Source organism: Poecilia reticulata, linkage group LG10 (assembly GCF_000633615.1).
Source record: "Poecilia reticulata strain Guanapo linkage group LG10, Guppy_female_1.0+MT, whole genome shotgun sequence".
Lineage (NCBI taxonomy): Eukaryota > Metazoa > Chordata > Actinopteri > Cyprinodontiformes > Poeciliidae > Poecilia > Poecilia reticulata.
The window spans coordinates 10,382,647-10,402,617 of record NC_024340.1 but is presented as its reverse complement, the minus strand read 5'-3'; the positions used below and the strand labels follow the sequence as shown (position 1 = coordinate 10,402,617).

At 40.1% G+C, this 19,971-nt stretch overlaps 1 protein-coding gene across 7 annotated transcripts in view; it reads right to left on the bottom strand.

Moving 5' to 3' along the window:
- Positions 1-14,354, bottom strand: part of LOC103471094 (glutamate receptor 3) — a 102,123-nt gene extending 87,769 nt beyond the window's left edge. For 3 of the 7 annotated variants that reach the window (XR_534585.2, XM_017307091.1, XM_008419896.2), the window contains exons 1-2: positions 13,831-14,331; positions 13,186-13,344 (exon numbers count right to left, since the gene is read on the bottom strand). Coding sequence is in view for 6 of the 7 variants with exons in the window: in XM_017307091.1 (XP_017162580.1) it covers positions 13,186-13,344; positions 13,831-13,909 (238 nt within the window). In the remaining variant the exon portion in view is untranslated. Of the gene's footprint in view, positions 1-13,185; positions 13,345-13,830 lie in introns of all 7 variants that reach the window. The other 4 variants (XM_008419893.2, XM_008419892.2, XM_008419897.2 and 1 more) reach the window with 3 other exon arrangements.
- Positions 14,355-19,971: the final 5,617 nt, after the last annotated feature.

The following is a 19,971-nucleotide window of genomic DNA, read 5'->3' as shown; positions in this document are numbered from 1 at the left end:
TTGGGTGAGAGGCGGGGTTCACCCTGGACGGGTCGCCAATCCATCACAGGGCAAATATCTCTAACATTTAAAAGTTATTTTAATTTTGATATATATAAACTGAAGAAAAACAATAGAAAACTCACGACATCTTGTTGTTTTCAAACGGCTTATTGTTCAGAATATTATACAGCTGAATTTACAATTCTTCTTAAACATGTGCAAAACACAGTAGCCTTCATTCAGGCAGTCACACATGCAGTGGAAAACCATGACAGACTGAAAAACATCGTCTGTTCTGATGAGCTTTGGTTCAAACTGCAACATTCAGATGCGAGGGTTTACGTGAGCATTGTTCCTGGACATATGCATCAGTTTAAAATAGTGTCTGTACATATCTACTTGTGGCTACATACAGCAGGATAATACACTTTGTCACAACCCTCAAATCCTCTTAAACTGGTCTTTTGAACGCAACATTGAATTCCAGCAAGCACCACAGTAGCCAGACCCTAATCCAACAGAGCACCTTTGGGATCTGGTGGAACAGAAAATTCCACCGGAACTTTCTGAGATTCTAGCGGATTCTCACCAGAATCCACCAGTCAAAAAATAACACAAATGTGCAGTCAAAAAGATCTGGGGTAACTTTACATTAAGTCAACATGGATCTCTGAATGTGTCCGACACCTTTCTGGACACATGCCACTAAAAACTAAGGCAGTTCTCAAGGAAAAGAGGATAAACCAAATACTAGCAAAGGTGTATTTAGTAATATGATCAGTAAGTATATATCTACATATACAGAGTGAAGTGGGGCACATACAGAAATAATAGTAAGTACAGGCAGTAATGGGTAAAAAATAAATAAAAAATGGGCAAGAACACTGACTGGAAAGAGTCAGGGTTTTAAAAAATGCTCGTCTTTCACTCTCTTTGTACTTTAGTGCCATTTCAAACCTGGGGCGGGAGGCTAAATGACATACTGAAATAAGAAATTTTCTCGGTCGCAAGAACACAACATACTGTGCTTGAGAGGTTTTGCTCAGTGAGAAAACAAAATGGAAAGCAGCCATCACACATATTCGGACAGCTGGCGTGAGATGAATAGATAAAAAAAAAAAAGCTGCTTGGCCCTCTGTTCGCTTCACTTTAAATGCACAACAAGTGGCGTTTGTTCCTTATCAGAAGCAGCTTTTTCTTTGCACAGAGAACAGCGGCAAAACCTGCTTAATGCGCTGCAAGGATTTTGTGTCTCTCCAGCCGCGTGGCCCCCCCACCAGTGCGTGTTGCTGCTTTTTCATATACTCTGCCTGCTGCTTTTCTTCATCACAGGACTGTGTTGATATCATCTTCAATAAGGGAACATGGACTTATCCTGTCATTGTTGACTTATAGTTCAGAACCCACCTCGTTATTTGAACAGCGGTGTGCAGATGGGCAGAGCAAATATGGGCTGTCATGTTACATCATGTCTGCTGGCAAAAAAGGGAACTTGACGTACACTTGGTGTAACGCCGTTGCAGCAAAGCTCAAATATCCACAATTTTTCATCATGTCACACCTAAGTTTGCTAATTTCTGTTTTTTTATGGTAACATCAGGTATTCAAATGAGGCACAAATAGCTTTGGACACTGGGATGCACATGATGTGTAGCGTTTTATCGATTCCGGAGGACCCCAAAGCACTTCACTTTACATTCAGTCATTCACCCATTCACACACACACAAACAAGCTGACGGTGGCAAGTTATTGGATTGTAGCCACAGCTACAAAGAAGACCTCTGGGGAACATGAGGTCTGTAAAAGAGGACCGATGAGTCTGAAAACTGAGAAATATTTTCAGGAGAATAGTCAAAAATCCCTTCATCTGTATGTTGCAAACTTAAGAATTATTTTTAGAAGAAAACTAAATACGTTGCACAAAGTATTAGCAGTAGAGGTGCTAATAATTTCACTACTAGGGTTTTTGTTCAAACATGTACTTCTTAAAATTGAATATTTTTCCCCCCTTGACTGAATAATTATACTAAAATTGACATTTTAATTGTTCATCATTTTTCAAGTGTGACTTTACGCTGTTACAACAAAAGAGGAATTTATTTTTAGTTTTTCCAAAACATCCTTGCCAGTGCTGTTGATAATTTTGCCGTGTAACTGCAGTAAACAGCAGTCCATTTTTGATTAATGTCGGGCTGCCAGGACATTTCACATTAATTATTACTTCTTAATCCCGTTTAATCTCACTTGAAATTCTGTGACATTTCGTTCAGGAAACCGAGCAGAAAGGGGATCAATGGGGACTCCTGCTCAATTGGCATGCCTACAAAATGTTTTAAAATTAAAAGATACAATGATGTTAACTGATCTTTAAAACCAGCCATTTCCCACTATACTGTTTTCCAGTCAAACTTGATAGCTGCTGAAAATGGCGAAATGCCCAGCGTTTGTAAGAGATGCGCAGAGAATTTGAGCCAAGTGCAACAGCAAGAGAGGAATAAACGTTGTACCAAACAACATCTGCCGGTATCGCAGGGTCCAAGACAAATAACTCTCCGACAGCAGCACTTCTCCTTAGGTTGGGTTCAAGAGCATCTTTGATATTCTGATTAAAAATTAATTGTGTTGGATCTGCCTAGGAGTGTGTGCCGTGTTTTTGTATTTTGAATCTCATTACTGCCTCTGTTGTGAGCCTAAAATAAAAAAAAAAAATAATTTAGAAGAAATGCAGCAGAGGGCATCTCATGGCCAGTAAATTAGGTCAGAAATATTGTTTTCTTTGGAGGCTTGGTCCTTGGGGGTGTCTCTAGTCTTTTATCTGTGGAGCTCAAGAAAAAAAAAAAGAACTTTCTCTAATGTGACCATATAAAGATGCAAGAATGTTTGAAAAACTTATGGCTAATTTTGAATTGGATGTTAACTATTTACCTAAAACTCTGTGAGACGTGAGGTTTTGCTATAAATATAGTTGCAAAGCTGCTTATGTGCCTGGTTGTTCGTCCTGTTTGTCCGTGTTCCCCAGTGATCAGGGGCGGTCTGGCGTACGGGACTACCGGGAATTTCTCCGGTGAGCCGATGGGTTGGTGAGCCGGCGGTTTAGCCGTTGAGCTCACGCCATAGTCAAATACTGTGCTGTTGTTTTAGCGGCGCTGCTATTTCTCAAACTATGCCAAATCAAAAGCCTTCTCGACCTCTCCTCCGCTCCATTCAAGCTCGTCGTAAATCAGCTAAGTGTGCGGCAGTAAAACACATGAACGAGTGCTTCGGAGCCGGTCAGCTGACATCAGGAAAATAATCGTTCCACGAAGCTCGGCCTGCAAAAAAAACCTAATTTGTCCCAACTAGTGTCACGTAAATTAAATGTACCTGTTTGTCCGGCTCAGAGATGCACAGTGCGGTGGCTCTGGCTCATCATGCAGGGCCAATGTTGTACGGGGGCTTGAGCAGAATGGGATTTTGAGAACCCTCTTAAAGAAACATCATCAATGCTAGCTTCAATTGGCCAAGTGTAAAAGCAGAAAGTGATAATTGGTCATTATTTACTGAGATGTAATTGAACAAAGTGACCTCAAACCCAAAGAAACCGATAGCACCAGATTGTAGCTATGGGAACATAATAGTCAAAATACATTGTGATTATTCTTTGCACTTTTAAAAACTTAAATGTATAACTATTTAAACTATTTAAAATCTTTTAATTGATCTTTGATAAAACTTTTAAACTTTTAAGCAACTTTTAAGCATTCCATTCTCAATAAATAAATGTTAAAATTCTAGCTCTACGCTTAATTCAGTCATTTATGGTGGGGGCCTCTGAAGGTCTGCTGCTTCATTCACTTTGTTTTGGACAGCTTTGTGATTATATCTGTTCTCTACGGAACATAACCTGACGCCATAAGGAACATTAGAAAAGTCCACATTAGCTTTGCAGCTGTAGCAGGGAATGTAAGGTACAAAACATGAAGGTGGTGCTGAAAGATTGAGTGATAGAACAAGAAAAACCTCCCTGTTTGGTGGTCCTGCCTCTAGTTCTGGGTCTGGTATCTCCGACCTGACATGTAGTTAGATTTGATGTTATAGCTAATATTATAGGCTATGCACATATAGGTTGTACATTTCTCATTAAAATTTCAACAGAGCATTAAAGGGTGGGGCCAATCTGTCAAGACAGACAATGGACACAGTGGTCAGTAAGCAAACAATTACAAATACAACTTCCACAAACTGAATTAATTGGTTTTGCAAATTCAGCAGAGGTTTTCACAATCTGAATTTGTATCAGGAAAAAAAATAAATAAATAAAAAACAATGCTCCACTTATTGGATCTTTTGCTATCTGAGCACTGTTGTCAGTGATGTGCTGACATTGTGCTCCTCTCTCAGGCTGTGCAGCTCCCAGAGCTTGTAACCTCGTCCCAGATCGCTACTGTACCACTCATTTGACTGAGACCCACATCAAGCCACCTCCAGAGGCCCCTGAGATCGCCTGGCCTGCTGTCCTCAAAATCGCTCCGTCACTGTGCTGTTCATTACAGTGTGCAATATGTTAGATCTAATCTGAAAAGATAAATATGGAGGTGAAATAAATTGTAAAAATTCTTATTTTGGAAATTAAGTGACACATTTTAACTGTATTGATTTATTTATTGGGTCATTTATGTTATTTCCTCTTTTATTTTTAATTCTGTCAGTTTTGGTCCTCCGTATATATAGTTTTTTTGTTTTTTTTTGTTAAAACGACTCGTTTCAAAGCCGTTTTATTGTAAAATCTCTCCTCAAGTTAAAAAAAATACTAAAAGAAGTGTACATATTTTCAATGTAGATTAAAAGTCACTATTTGCACATGAACCAGAAAAAATTTGTTATTTTCATAAAATTTAATTCACAAAATTAATATTTAAAAATGAACCTAAATGAATTTTCTTCTATTTCACATTTTAATCAACTGCTGTGACTGCAATATTTTTGGCTTTCAAGAGACTTTCCCTCGGGGGAAAAAGAAATGTGAGCGCGTGAAGCGTGAAGGACATTTGAGAACATATTGATATATTTAAAAGAATTTGACAGTATTTGCGAGAGAGCTTAACAGTCTATGTCTGAGAAATGGAAATCGTAGTGGCGCTTGTGAGAGGGCTCGGTTGTCTTTCTGCAAGCGAGCGGTTGTGTTTGTGTGAGAGTACGTGTAGGCATGTAAGCGCGATAGTAAGTTTTGCCTCGTGGGGTCTCTCATACGTCTGCATCATAGCCACACACAAACCTCCATCTGTGCCTCCAACACAGCTGCGCTGTGATGGCATGTCCCTGTACAACCTCCTCCCACCCCCATTGCCGGGAGAAATCTCTCTCTTAAACACAGTCATGCACTCACGCAAACACACACACTCTGAGCAGCTTAAAAGAAAAAAAAAAGAAAAAATACATATATATATATATATATATTCTCCTTTCTTTCACATACCCCAGTTCCTTTCTCAGCCCTCACACTGCTCGGTTTACCTCTTTTCTTTCCCCCACGTTTGCCCTCATCACACCTTTCAAGCTGAGCTATGCAAGCCTCCAAGAGCCAACACTGTGGCATTCTTACAATCACCTGAGGAGCCTCTTCAGACGACAGCCTGTCCCTGTCAGTGCTTGCAGGTCACACGCTGCAAAAAACATGCCTCCTTGTCACTTCGTTTACAATCTCTTCCCACAGGACCAAAACAACAGCATCTCCAAAAGCTACACTTAACAATGCACGCAAAGATTTGGTGAAGCACCCTTTTGTCTGGGCTCCGCAACATGTGCCGTTTACCACCTGCGCTCTGTCCAAGTGTGAGCTGCCACATCCCATTCAAGAATCCGTTGGTGTTTCTGGGCACTATGAGGAGAAGCACCTTTCTAAATGGGCACAAATATGTTGAAACAAATCATGACTGCAGGGCCTCCGAATCTAAGCAGAAACCAGTTCTTAGCTGCAAGTAAATCTGCATTCAAAAATCTGCTTTGATCGACTTGAAACTTCAATTCGTCCAGAATTCCTCCTCGTGACTAACCCGCGTCACGGTGCAAAACATAAATGCTATGTTGTCTTAGTTTTACTTGCCTCAAACTAAACATGACTAACATGCCACCACATCTGACTAACCAGCTGACCAGTCTCAACAGCTGGCGGTTAAAGAGCGGGTCATTTGGGAGACACAAGTTGAAATGTGGAGCTGCTGCAGAATGTTCAGCATTGAAAATATATAATTCTTTTCCAACATTGAAACATCACCAATGTTAGGAATTATTAATTAGTTAAAAATCTGTTTGTTTTTTTTAATGTATGCAATACAGCATTAAACATTCACTGGGCTCTCTCCTCTTTTGTTGAACTGAAGAAAATTGATCTAACTAAAAAAACTGTTGGATCATTTTTTTGTGATCTAACACACAAAAAAAGATTTTTTCACCTGTTTATAAAGCACATGGAAACATTTTCTTCCGAATATTCTTTTTTCTTTATAAACTCACAGTGATGTAAAATCTGCCAAATAGAGGGAAGGGAACTAATAAAGACGTTATGTATTCTGTCACATTTTTTTTTGTTTTTGTTAGTTTCTGTTAGTTTTCTGTGGGGGAAAAAAACAGCAAAAGAAATTTTCCAAAACTAATCTAAAGCTTTTTTTTATTTTTATTTTTTATCTCCATTGCTTTTGAATGTATGAAATTATATTCGAGTAGCTCATATGCAGAGGACTACGAAGTCAAGTTTCACAATTAGGTTAGGCTCTAGTTTAGGATTAATTACATAATATTCTCTCTGTTTCTAATGGGGGAACGACTGGATGTGGTGTAAAGTGCTTTGGGGTTCTATAAAAGTACAGCCTACTTACTATCTCGCAATATTAGGCTATTAACAATTGTACAAACTCAACAAACAGTACCAATGTCTCGGTCTCACATTTCAGTTTTCTCCTGTCGTTTTTTTATTATTATTATTTACTTCCTTTAATATATGTCTTTATCAAGGGAAAGTTTAGCACATTTATTACCTTGTATCAAATATCAAGCTAACAGCCAGTTGGCTCACATAAAATGAGGAAAAACAGCTGACCCGGCAAAGCCCAGAGGTAGCTAAATTCATGTGCACAACTATAACTCATTGATAAACACATATTATATAATTTTTTTAATATTTGTTTGAAAGCCAGAGCGAAAACTTCCTGGTGTCTCTGATGGATCATAGCCAACTAACTACAGCACATGCATCATCTCTTATATTCATTCTGGTTCCTTCAGTTCAACAAAAATCCAAACTGTTGGAATGGGACAGCCTTCGCTGCAGTCAAGATCAGCAAGAAAAGGCGGACGGACAGAGCAGCAAGGAAGCACGTGATCTTGCCAGAGTTTAAGGACCTCAAGGATTCAATAAAAGAGGGTAGGCAGATGTAAAAAAGGCTGGCAAAGGGGACACAGACCATTAGCTTAATGACAGAATGAGGAATGAGGAGCGGTGAGATAAGATTCAAAAGCCAAGGAGTGCAAAATTGTCTTTTAACAAGAATCAAGGTAAGTAATCTCATAAATAGCACAGTCAGAGATGTGCAGAGGATTGATGTTTTTTTTTTTTTGCTCAGGTAAAGGAAGCAAAGAAGAAGGGTAAACAGGTAAGAAAGAATGGCGGTGTCATTAAGTTGGTGAAGCCATGACTATCAGCAACATTAATGCTGTCTGCTCTGCTTTTCCTCAAACGCGGAGCCTTTCCTTTGAAGCACTTTTGAGTTCTCTGTGAGCACACCTGACTTCTAGCTTCAGCAGCTATTATAGAGCCCGAGCTGGTAATTACACATTTCACAATTTCTTATGTTACTTCAAAGCAACAACAGTCTTGTCACCAAAGGACACACCATGCCGCTGTGGTACAAAGCAAAGCCCCGGGGATTTTTTGAAGCCACGCATTGTTGTTCTAAAAGTCGCTAATTTCATTAATAGCACACGGCTTTAAAGTTGCCTAAAAGAAATCGAAACGACAGAAAACCAAGCTTTTATTAAAAGCAAGGATTGTCAAGTTTCATTTTTAAAAGCCAATTGCAACTTCTTTTGATTTTGAGTGAGTTTGAACGTAGTGACGTCCTACGGTTCTTAGAATTAACAGCTTAAAGGATGCAAAAAATAATTTTTTTAAAATAAAAGGTACCCTTTTCAAAACATTTACAAAGCACACAGCAGGCGTTTGCTACTGCTGTATGCTGAGTCATTCACAGGAGCCAAATCATTCCAGAGGAACTTTGGATGTCCGGTAAATTAACGTGACAGTTTGCAGAACAAACAAAACAAAGCAATAAACACCTGACAAATGTAAAACTCCGAGCACAGGCGGTCCTCACTCACTAAAACGTACAGACCCAAAGGTCCGTAAGTCAGCAGAGAAGTGATATTTAATAACCTCTATCTATATTTTTGCTCCCCATACTGGAAGAGAAAATGTATAATGCTTGTGGACTATCGTGAGCTCAACGTGAGCTGTCTTCAGTTTGCAGTCTCAGCTAAGAATATCAAGGCACCTTCTTGACAAACACCACAGAGTGCACAAATTACATCAAAACCTATGAACTTGTCACTGGATATATTGTGGCCACTTGCAGGTAAAATGAACAACACTGATTACATTTCCATCATGACATCTGTTACTGAGTGGCATATACATAATATACCTTCACACATAAATGATGTTGAATGATAGTCTTAATGCTAATAAGGTTCCACAAGGCGTAGGATTACATTTATGTGAATGTCTGACCATCCTTATGACATTTGAAAGGTCAATGCATGTATATAACTTTTAAAAATATGTTTTTCCAATATTTGTTCAAACTGTCACCATGCTGAGACAGTATAGTACTAGACAGATAGTTTGTGAAAAGATTGAGCTCCTCCACCTTCTCCCTGARCCGCTGTTGCTGTCTGAAGAAAAGCACCGCTCCTGACCAAAAAAACACCCAATCAGAGCTGGGAGGAAGGTCTCAGCGCAGCCAATCAGTGCTGCTCAGAGTGATAATGACGGAGAAGCAACTCRACGTTCCAGAAAATCTGTTTCTCCGCAGTCGTATAGAAATATTCTAGGGAATATTGTGTCCCCGGCCCCAATATTCATGTGGTGAGTGGTGAACTAGCTGTAGAGTAGCACAGAGCAAGAGGGGGGTTTGTGTGTATGAATGTGATTGACAGCGCTAAGACCCTCCTCCTGGCTGGGATTGGTTATTTCTGACTGAATGATGTATTTCTGCACTGAGTTATAATTTTACGTCTTATTAATTTCAACAAATGCTSCTGAACACTTTGGAAACATCGTGTTCCCAACATTTACAAGCAGGACAAATGAACCCAAGGTAAGGTTTTAGGCAAGTTTGACAAAGGCTGAATTTTGATGACTGGATGATTGGGTCAAAAGGGAAACACTGCAACTTGGGTGTGTTGCAGTAAACAGGGACAAAGGCTTGTCCACTTGATCCAGTTCAAGGTGCTGCACCTAAAGTTGTGGTAATGCATCAGAATGAGCAGCACAGTGCGGGTATAACCGCAGACCCAGTCAGGAAGCTCATGCTAGTCATAATGTTATGCCTGATACGCCTTGGCACAGTTTAAGAACATGCTGTGTTTTAACAAAAACTAGATACAGAAATATAAAATAATTCTGAACATTTTTGAAAAATGCAAATACGTCAGTAACTGACTTTATGAAGTGTGTTGATAAGGTGAGTTTTAATAAGAACACTGCATATAATTTAAATTTAAATATTACATCAGACCAGTAATATATATACATATGTATTAATAAAAAATTTAAACAGAAATGAGGGCTTAAAAAGGTATATGTAGCACCTGCTTAGCGGTTGCTAAGGTACGTTCAATCTGTAACACAAGCCTCATTGGAACACAGAGTGTGTCCTAATTTATTGAAAATGGCTGCACACATTGGCTGTCGAATGCACAACAAATGATTTGGACAGTGTCGCAGGTTCCCTCCCTACTAACAATAACATTCAGCTCATTAGCTCCTCGTTCGCGATGCCCAGGCATGTTGGCTGCAGGTCTGGCCTATTTTGGAATAAAGACGCAAATCCGTTCTGTAAATTCAAGCACATCTCTTGCATTTTCTTGAGCACATCACTATGAGGGCGTTCTCTTTCACATTCAGATCGAGCAGATTCTGAGACCGTGTTAACCAGGTAGTGATTTTGATAGGCTTTTATTGTCTCCTCAGAACTGCATGATCAGAGGGACAATTAAACGTCTCATAAGTATCCAGCTTTTTACGGTATGAAACTGTGTTTATGGCACGTTGTACTTTAGTGGCAGCAATAGATGCATGTAGAGAGTCCACAATTGGCACAGAGGAACGTCTGCATCAAGAAGACAGTGAAGGTTTTTCTAAGAAAGATGGCTGCATTTGGAATTAGATTTCCTCTGCGTTCTGATATTCTGAGAGGCAGTGATGGGGGTGCAGCTCGTTTCGTTTGGCCCTTCAGCATTTAGGACGTCTGTAGATTTGATTTCATATCTGACTTCTTTAGGTGCAAACGGGAGGTGCCTGCTGTCTGGACTTTTGTACAAACCAAGCTTAAATTTGTACCTACATTGAGGACATTTCATAATGACTTTAACATCTAATAACTTAAAGCAATTTCTTATAATTTGCTCATATTCTACTGTCAGGAAGTGTGACTTGTGTGACTCCAATAAATACTGTCTACCGATAGCCAGGTTTCTTCCAGCGATATTTAGCTCTCATGTAACGTCTGACTTAACTGGAGCYAGTAAGTATTTGAAGATAAACCAACAAACATAACATGTCCCAAAAAATAATATTTGATTAAACTGAATTATACACARTATAATATATACAAAGGGGTTGGGTTGACCAAGTGCCCAGTGGTAGACGAACCCCGAGACGTTTATTACATTCCTTGACCTACACATGAGCAGCTTCTGTCCTGCAGAAGAAGCTTTTCTAAGCCAGTGGATGTGTGTTACAAACCAGTGTTTAAGTTACYGGGGATCCTCAAATCGAGGATTCGGGGGAAGGCGTCCAGCAGCTTTCAGATGAGTCCCTGATCCAACACACCTGAATCAAATGGCTGAATTATCTCCTCAGTATGCAGCCAAGTTGTCCAGAATCYTGCTAATGACCTGATTGTTTGACTTGGGTGTGTTGAAGCGGAGAGACGTCTAAAAGTCACAGAACACAAGAGTTGATGTATTACCACTGATGTATTACCAAATGGCTGCTGAGTGTCGTTGAGGATTTGCACAGATGTTTCGTTCACATGTGTTTTTTCTGGAAAAACCCCACCTGAGGTAGTGTTTTCTTTTTTTTMCAATCTGCAAAGCAGCAGCAAAACATAATCCACAACTTGAGGCTCATACCAAGGTATTTTGTTTCAAACGTATATGATTTTCCTGCAGCTGAAYGCAGCCCTTCAACACCAAGGCGGACTACTAGTAAGGGCAGCTAGAAACAATGCCGCTGCTCCTTCGGGGTGAAAAATCCTTTTGCTAAAACTCTGCTTGCCTCTGTTTTTAATTAGATTCTGATATCAGCCCGTTCTCCTATCCTCCCCTTCCCTCTTCAACATGCGTGAAATTGAACGGCATTATCTATTATTTATTCACCCTCTTTTGCTTATTGTTTCTCGTGGATGCCTTCGTTAAGCCACTTGCTGCTCTGCTGCCTGCGATATGATGCTCTGCTTCGACTGCCTCACTGTTTTCGGGCCCACCTCCTCTGCAGGTCTGAGTCCAGCTCATTTGCTGGCGATGGTTGGGGAGCTATGGATTTTTTTTTTTCCCCTTTCACCCAATGACAGCACGGCGAGGTGCTATGAGGGCTGAGTGCTAATGAGCTGACTCTGCAATGCCGGGGAAGACGCTCTCCAACAAAGACGGAGGGGGGGGGGAATCATAGGACAGAGCAGTAGGCGATGCTCCAGCAGACAGGGGAAGTCAAGGGGCCATTATGATCATGCCATGCAGGGGGTTAGAAGGACACAGCTGCAGCAGTCGGTCGGATGAAGCTGTGGGCCAACAAAGTTAGCTGTTTCACCAAATGGAGGTCCTTGTTTATGATTAACAGCAAGGAAATTGTTGCGCTAATCTCTTGTTTTACCCTACACAAAGATGATTTTTTTTCCCCTTATCAACTTTAACGATATGATCATAAACATGCAATAAAGAAAAAGAACAAGAAAGAATTTTCCAAAAAGTAAGTTCAAGTTTTCTTACTGCCAATTAAATATACCATACAATTATTGACATTAACCAGTTTTACAGAGGTTTTTTTGTTTTGTTTTTGCAGATCAGATCACTTCTGCAAGAGGACTTAGTAAGTGTGAGGGAGGTGCTGTCTTGTTTTAAAAGGGGCAACATGACTAATCATACAGGGCGTCATGGATCAGGGGCGGCAGGAGAGCTTAAAAAAAAAATTATCCGTTAAAGTTGAGACTCCAATTTGGTGGTAAACTAAAGAGCTATTATACTGTTCTTGAATGAATCTGATCAAGATTTGTGCAAAAATATTGGTCAAACTACTTACACAACACTGAACGGCGATTCTTTAAAACCCAGATTTTTTTTTAGATTGTGCTGTTTGTAAAGACACAAAAACAGTATTTCCATATTTGGGGAGGCATTAAAGTAACCTCAAATTAAGATAAGCACGAAAAAAAATAAAAATAAAAACTAACTGGATTGACTCTGATTCTACTGATTGCACAGTTGGGATTCTTGAAACATGTTTATGGAAAAACGAATAAAAGAGATTCTTACTTTTTTTTTTAACATTCCTCTGAACCCAAAATTGCATATTGTATGTTGAAACTTGAAGGAGGGGCTCGTTCATGCAGGTACTACCGCTGAGTGACTGAGTGATGTAATATTACAACAAGGAATAAGTGTGCAAAATTATGTGACGTATGCTTTGAATATGTTGTGTTTTATAACAATAAACGCAGTCTAAAAATAGATTTTCATGGTGAGAAAAGAACGTGTTTGCACGGGGTTGTTATTTCCACTGAGACCTTCTGAATCCAAGAAGAAGAGGCGACAGAAACTTGTCTGCATGCCCGAAACTCAGGCTGCAATCTCCATGAAGCACCTGGATATAATTCTTGCTCGTTCTTGGCGGACACCAGAAGCGCACCGGCCGCTCTGGACGTGAACCGACAAGGAAGCAGCACACTTACATGCATGGGTGACCGAGAAGCTGTTGGACGACTCGAGATTGTCGACGTTGTAGTTGAGGTGGAAAGGTTTCTCGGTGGTGTTTTGGTTGGTGTTGTAGAGTTGGACAGCGAACCTGAACGCGCTGTGCTCCTGCACCGTGGACCGCATGAACAGTCCCCCTTTGGAGAGATTCAAAACCAAGATCAGACCAACTCTTAACGGCGGTGTGCACAGTTTTATCACCAGCTTTCACCCTCGTCCTTTGGTCGGATCGCGAGGAACTCGGCGTGAACAAAGAAACTATTTGTTATTTACAGATTAAGTCATGCATTACTGATCGGTGCGCCGGTCTGGAACTCTTCGGAATTGAGAGACGACAAAAAAAAAAAAAAAAAAAAAAAAAAAAAAAGAAAGAAAGAAATGTTGCCCGTCATCATCTGTAATCATTTCTGGTAGTTTTTGGCAAGAAGCCGAAGCTTTATTGTAGTTTTAAAACCAGCTGCTTTAAGAATGCAGCACTGGGAGAAAATAAATAAATAAAAAATCAAGTTAGTCCGGCGTCATTGCGGAGAGCTCCGCATTAAATTCCCAGTAGAAAGCTGCAATCATGCATTATATTACGCAAACAACAATCAGCAGCTCGCCGAAACGAGCGGGACACTTACCGATGTTAATCTGATTCGGAAATCCGGCTAAGGACTGGTCAAAGAGCCACAGCAAAAAGAAAACCACGCGTTGTGCCATTTTCTCTCCGACCTGATCTTTTCAACTCCTCAAAAGCCTCTGTCTAAGCAGATTCATATGTTCGGGGTGGATGCCGGGAGTAAATGGAAATCCAGTGGGTAGATGATGGTGGCTCACAGTGCACCAATTCATTCATTGAGGTGCAGCCCAGCTGCAGAACATTTTTTCCTTTTTTTTTTTTTTTTTGCAACTAAGAAAGAGAGGCAGAGAAAGAGACGGAGAGGGAGGGCTGGTGGGGGAAGATGAAGCTGATCTGAACTCTGATTGGATCCGTCGCGGCAGGCCAGTGTTGGTCAAACTTGATCTGACGTTAAATTAAAATAATAAAAATAAAAGAACAAAGCCTCAGCTTGCTAGATTACGACACCACGGGAAGAGCGCTGCACTTGTCAATATTAGCCCCATCCGCTGACCGAGTCAATAAAAAACAACAACAACAACAACAACAACAACAAAAAAAAAAAAAACACCGCAATCTCAGACGGCCGATGATTCTGACTTGACTGGCCGCTTCCAGCTGTGACAGCTGCTGCATTGTCAGGACGCACAGAGAGGCGGCGTTTGCTCCTCCAGCAAGAACATGTGTAGCTGTTTTTACACAGGGCGACCCCCTCCAGGTTACAAAGTTTGGATCACATTGGAGCTCAGAAAACCACGAAGTTAAATCAGCAAAAGTGATTAAGGCAATGAAAAGTGTCCAATCTATATTGAAGCAAGTAAAACCAGGCCATTCAGAACTTCAGAGGAGAGACGAAGAAGAGAGCGAGGAGCTGTCCATGGTGCTGAGAGCAGGCAAGCCAATGTTTTCTTGACGTGGGTCAAGAATATATTGAATCAGATCAGAACACAGACCCTGACTAATGGGTTATTTTCAAAACAGCATGTGTTTTACCACATTTAATTAAATTATCACTACATATTAAATAAATCACTTATAATAGATGTTATGTGTCAAAATCTCCAAAATCGTCTGAACATATAGCACATAGATAAGATTTTAGAAAACCGTATTACACCGTGCCATGTTCCCTTTAGTCTGTGACAGAATAGTTGTCGATTTTAAGGATTCTGTGGCATTTTCCTTTTTTTTTTTTTTTTTGCAATAAAGGCAAGTAACATGCCTTTGCATTTTTGTCATCATACTACTACAATCCTCAAAGTTTTACTTAGGGATCATAAATGATAGTTTACCTCAGAGCAGTGCATGTATTGTGTAGAAGAGGTAATGGGTTTTCAATATATTCTCACAAAAAAAATACAAAATTGAAAATTGATTCAGGCCCCCAGAGTCAATAGAAACCCCATTTTGCTGTGATTACAGCTTTAATTCAATTGGCCAAGCTAGGATTTAAGAAAAGAACAGAGCTCACAGGTCTGGTAGCTTTAATCAGAATATTAATAACATTACAGTTAAAACAATGGAGCACAAACGTTTATTGTTAAAGATGTTTGTTTATCACATTGACATTTCAATTCTGAATAGCACAAGAGGTCATTTATTTGAAATAGTGTTGTTAATCATCCGAGGCAATGGACTAATTCTGTGATACGACTTAGTCATCCAGGCAGCGGAGATTTCCTGACCCAGTCGGGGGTCAGAGTTGGTCAGTTTCTATAAATTATTACATCTCTGGGGTTTAATATGCTGTGAGATTACATTGATTTTCTTGTCACATTGATATCCGTGTGTCAGAATTAAATTATATTGGATGCTCAGCTATAGAGACCAAAACTTTAGTTTCGGTCTCTATAGCTGAGTGGTGTCGGTGCAGATTGTGTCATTATTTTCACACCGTCGCACCACACCACTGGTTCAAGTGGCCACACGAAGACGCCTTTAAAGGTGACTCAAAAAAAAAGTTCATTCAAAAGACAGAGTATGCTGATTCCTTATCACGACATAGGGTAATGAAAAAAATKTTAAAAAAAAGGAGAAAATGATTCCCCATGAAAGGAATCCACGGAGTTGAGATAAGGCCTCCGCATAATTGATTTTAGATTATGGTGATTGCACTTTGATATTGGTAATTAGGGCATTTTTGCAACGCCGCATTATAATTGTTATCAGGGCTCAGTCTCGGCAGAAACTCCATCCTCTCAAAAGTGCAAACATTCACAGGTATTATCTGCTACATGACAACAAAATATTATGTTATTTTGAAGTCTTAGCTCTTTGAAAACACACAAATGGATGTTACCTAGATGAAGGCTCAATAAAACGACCAAAGATCGGCGTAGGGGAGGTTGCCTTCGTGCCTGAAGATGACGACGATTCGCAGCCTGTAGCTCAGGCTCTCACCAGGAAGAATGAATCGTTTGCTCCCTCTGATCGCCTCCCAACACGATAAAGTCTCCATCTCTGCCTGTTAGAGGGGACATGAATGAGTATAAGTTTGAGGCCAGTTCAACATTCACAGAAGAAATGACAGTCCCTGCCTCCATTGCTAATCTAGAGGCGATGAGTGCCATTAGTTTTAGGCTTGATTCGATGATGATTACCGGACAATTACTTTGTCATTTTGACATCTGAATCCTACACTTTCTCGTAAGCACAGAGTGATCGTGACAGTTGTGGGGTGTAATAATGGATTTTTGAGGCAGATCCTGTCGTTCTCCTTACGGGGCTGAGCATATTTGAAAAAGTACAGAACTATAAGTGCCTGTAATTATATAAAATACATCACATTAGGAATCCCTAAAAGAAGCTTAGGCTTGCTAGTGCTTGTTAGACACATCTATAAATATCTTCTGTTCACTTAATCTATAGTAATGTTTCTACTTGCTAAATGTATGAAACAACCTTTAACAGGTTTATTTGTGACATTTGCAAGCAGGGCTGGCAGAAACTCCACATATTTTCCAAAAGAATAAAGTTTCTTAATGCCATTGTCGTGCTAGAAGGTGAAAATCTGCCTGTTTCTTGAGTCTTTTGCCATTAACTGGTTTTCTTTAAGCAACACCCGGTGCATGCAGCTGACACAAAGAGATATGTGCACATATGTTGTCACGGTCCGAAGTTAAATTAGAGGAAACTTCTCTTGTTTTAGGCTACTGAGAATTACCAAAATTATTTCTATGTACATGGCTCTATTAATGTAACGTTTTACTTTTTACAAATTAAGCAACTTCTGAAGGCAGCTGCAGTTAACTTTACTTAGGGATATCTGACTAAGTTATTCCATACATACCACACATTTTAGAATTTAAAATTGTAAAAAAGTTTCATGGTCAGCTATTAAGGGAAATGACTTATGGGATGTACTCGCATTAATGCCACACCACAAAAAAAGGGATTGTATTTTAAACAGCATCTTTAGGCTTTTGTACAAGCAGGCAGTAATGAAGTGCTAACTTTGCAATATAGAAAAAAGTGATTTTAAACAAGGTAATTTCCATTTTTCTGAAAAATGTTTTCCAATTTCAACCAGAACAACCAAACCCTTGAAACATATTGTAAAGGGCTTGCAAAAAAACAAAACAAAACAAAAAAACAACAGAATCATAAGGATTAGTAAAGAAGATTACAAGAAMGTCAGATTAGTGGAAACATACTGTCATGAAAAAACAACTGAGATGAGTCTCCATAGCTTTGCTCTCTCAGTTTTTCTACATATAAAAATGACTGCCCAATCAAACAGGTTATGTGAATCACGTTTTTTTTTTGGGTTGGTATTGGGTGGGGGAGTTCAGTTTATTTATTGGGTGTCTCATACTTGCTCCTGTGTCACACATCTTTACAAGGGCATCTGTGTGGGGGAGATGTGGATCTGTAGGACATTTTTTTATTTTTTATTTTGTTGAATCTGTGCATGCTTCTCGCTGTAAAGTCAAAAGAAGCAGCTGGCAATTCCATGTGAACCGGAGACGGCACATGGCTGCGAACAGAGCTGGGAGGCAGCTCAGTGGGCCCTGCGGTACATGAGGATGTGACCAGTGGAAGTGGGAGAAAAAGCTGTGGTTTTGTCCGGGCAAAAAATATTTGTGGTTGCAAATTTTCTTATTGTAATAAGAGAAGAAAACATGTCGAACAGACATAAACAGTTTTTTGTCTGTGATCAAAATAAGGCAGCATGTACCTGCATGGCAGACAGCATGTACCAGCATGTACCTGCATGGTGAAGCGGGTCGTTTCACCAAAAACGACTCACTGCGGTACATCCACTTCAACCCTTTTTGTGTTTAACCATACTTTTGGCAAGTGCTTTGCAAACACTGCACCAGGTGTTGAAGTTGTTTCCCCCCCCCTCCCCCCATCCACCCATCAAGTGCAGATTACCCCAGAGTTTTGAATTAATAAGCTGAAATGCGTGATGACAGGACGGACGGGAGGGATAATTTCCCCTGAAAACGGCTTTTTCGTCTCAGTGAAAACTTCTTTCAAGCAAAGCTTTAAAAGCTTAACATCTGGCAAATTTGATATTTATCAGTCTTGTGCTCTTTGATCTCGCCACGTCACGTCATGTTTCAACTCCCTTTTCGCTCACGTGTGACTCGACTCACCTTTCAGCCTCGTTTCTCCTCGCCCTTTTAGACGACTGCCTCCCATTAATCCTGTCCTGTTGAGGAACTAATTTCAGTAATCATAGAAATGGGTTCCTCCGGTGAAAGACGCGTAATGAGAGGGGCTGAATTAGCATTGTAGGAAGGATGCGGTTAAACAAGCATTATGCAGCTCAAACTCAATGATATTTGGAGAGCGCTTCCAAGAGCCCATCAGTCTCAGCCAGATGTTGGAGGCTGATAAGAGAGTCCGCTCTCCAGGAGCTCTTCTTTATTCTGTCAGTGCCTCATTCAGTGAGAGAAACTGTGGGTAGGCAGAGAGGTCTAGGGAGATAGAGACGCACATAGCATTGTGACAGAGTTGCAGCGTTGTGAAGAAACAATGGGTCGAGCTGAACAGAAGATGCGAGAAATCGCAGAGTACGAATTTATTATTTTATTGACAGAGCAACAGGACGTTCTGATGGAGAATGTGAATTACACACTCCAATTCAAGTGGCTAATATTCACCATCTGCATGCTAACGAACACGCGGCTCGTGCGCCTTTTGTTGATATAAACTATCATTACCTGGGTTACACAGAGCTGATCTTATCAGCTGCTGAGATTGACGGGCTTAATCCCAGAACCACAGGACTGCAGCGGTAAACTCGCTGGGCAGCAGGAATCGTCACCACGTCACAATCGAAGCTCTGACATTGTAGAACAGCTCTCCATCATCCTCCTCCTCCCATCTCAAACACAAATGTGTACAAAACTAAACGTGTTCAAACACTATTACACATATTTACAATGTTTGTGTCTGCAGAAGATGAATAACCGCCCCTATATGCGCAAACAGGCACATGTACTCAGAGGATTGAATCCTTTATGGAGAACATGAACTTAAAAAATCAACGTAGTGTCACTGTTCGACAAATTAAATAGAGGCAGAAAACATATTCTGCACATAATTCAAGGTGCTTTAATATAGGGTTCCACAAATCTGCTCATTTTAAAAACAATCAAAACAGATCTGTAGTTGCTAGAGGAGGCAACTGACTGCTCACTGATTTTAGCAACATCTACATTACACACTAATGAACCCTATCATTACAACAATGAACTAATTAATAAAGTTAAATGTTTGCCTCGTGGCTAAAACTAATTAGCGTAGCAAACAATCAAATAAGTCACTGAGTAACCTTTGAGACAGTGGCTTGTTTGAGTTTTGAACTGCACCTTTCTTACTTCTTGCAGCAAACGGCTGCGCTGCACCGTTCATGTTAACTTGAACACGAACAAAGTGACTGTATCAGTTTGGGCTCTACAGGCGCAGACTCAGAACTACAGCGTTCACGTTTAAACCGACATCTCTTTTATTTTGTCGTGTTACAGATAAATCTAAAAACAAATAACTGCGACTGAACAGTTTGGCTATTGTCTTGATAATCAAGTCCTGCTCCGACTTGGGCACTACCTACCAGTTTTATTAATAATTGCCTTAAAGCAGTTACTGTCGTTACTCAAAGCCAAATCTTGACTCCTACACCACAACAACACTTTCTAATCATATATATATA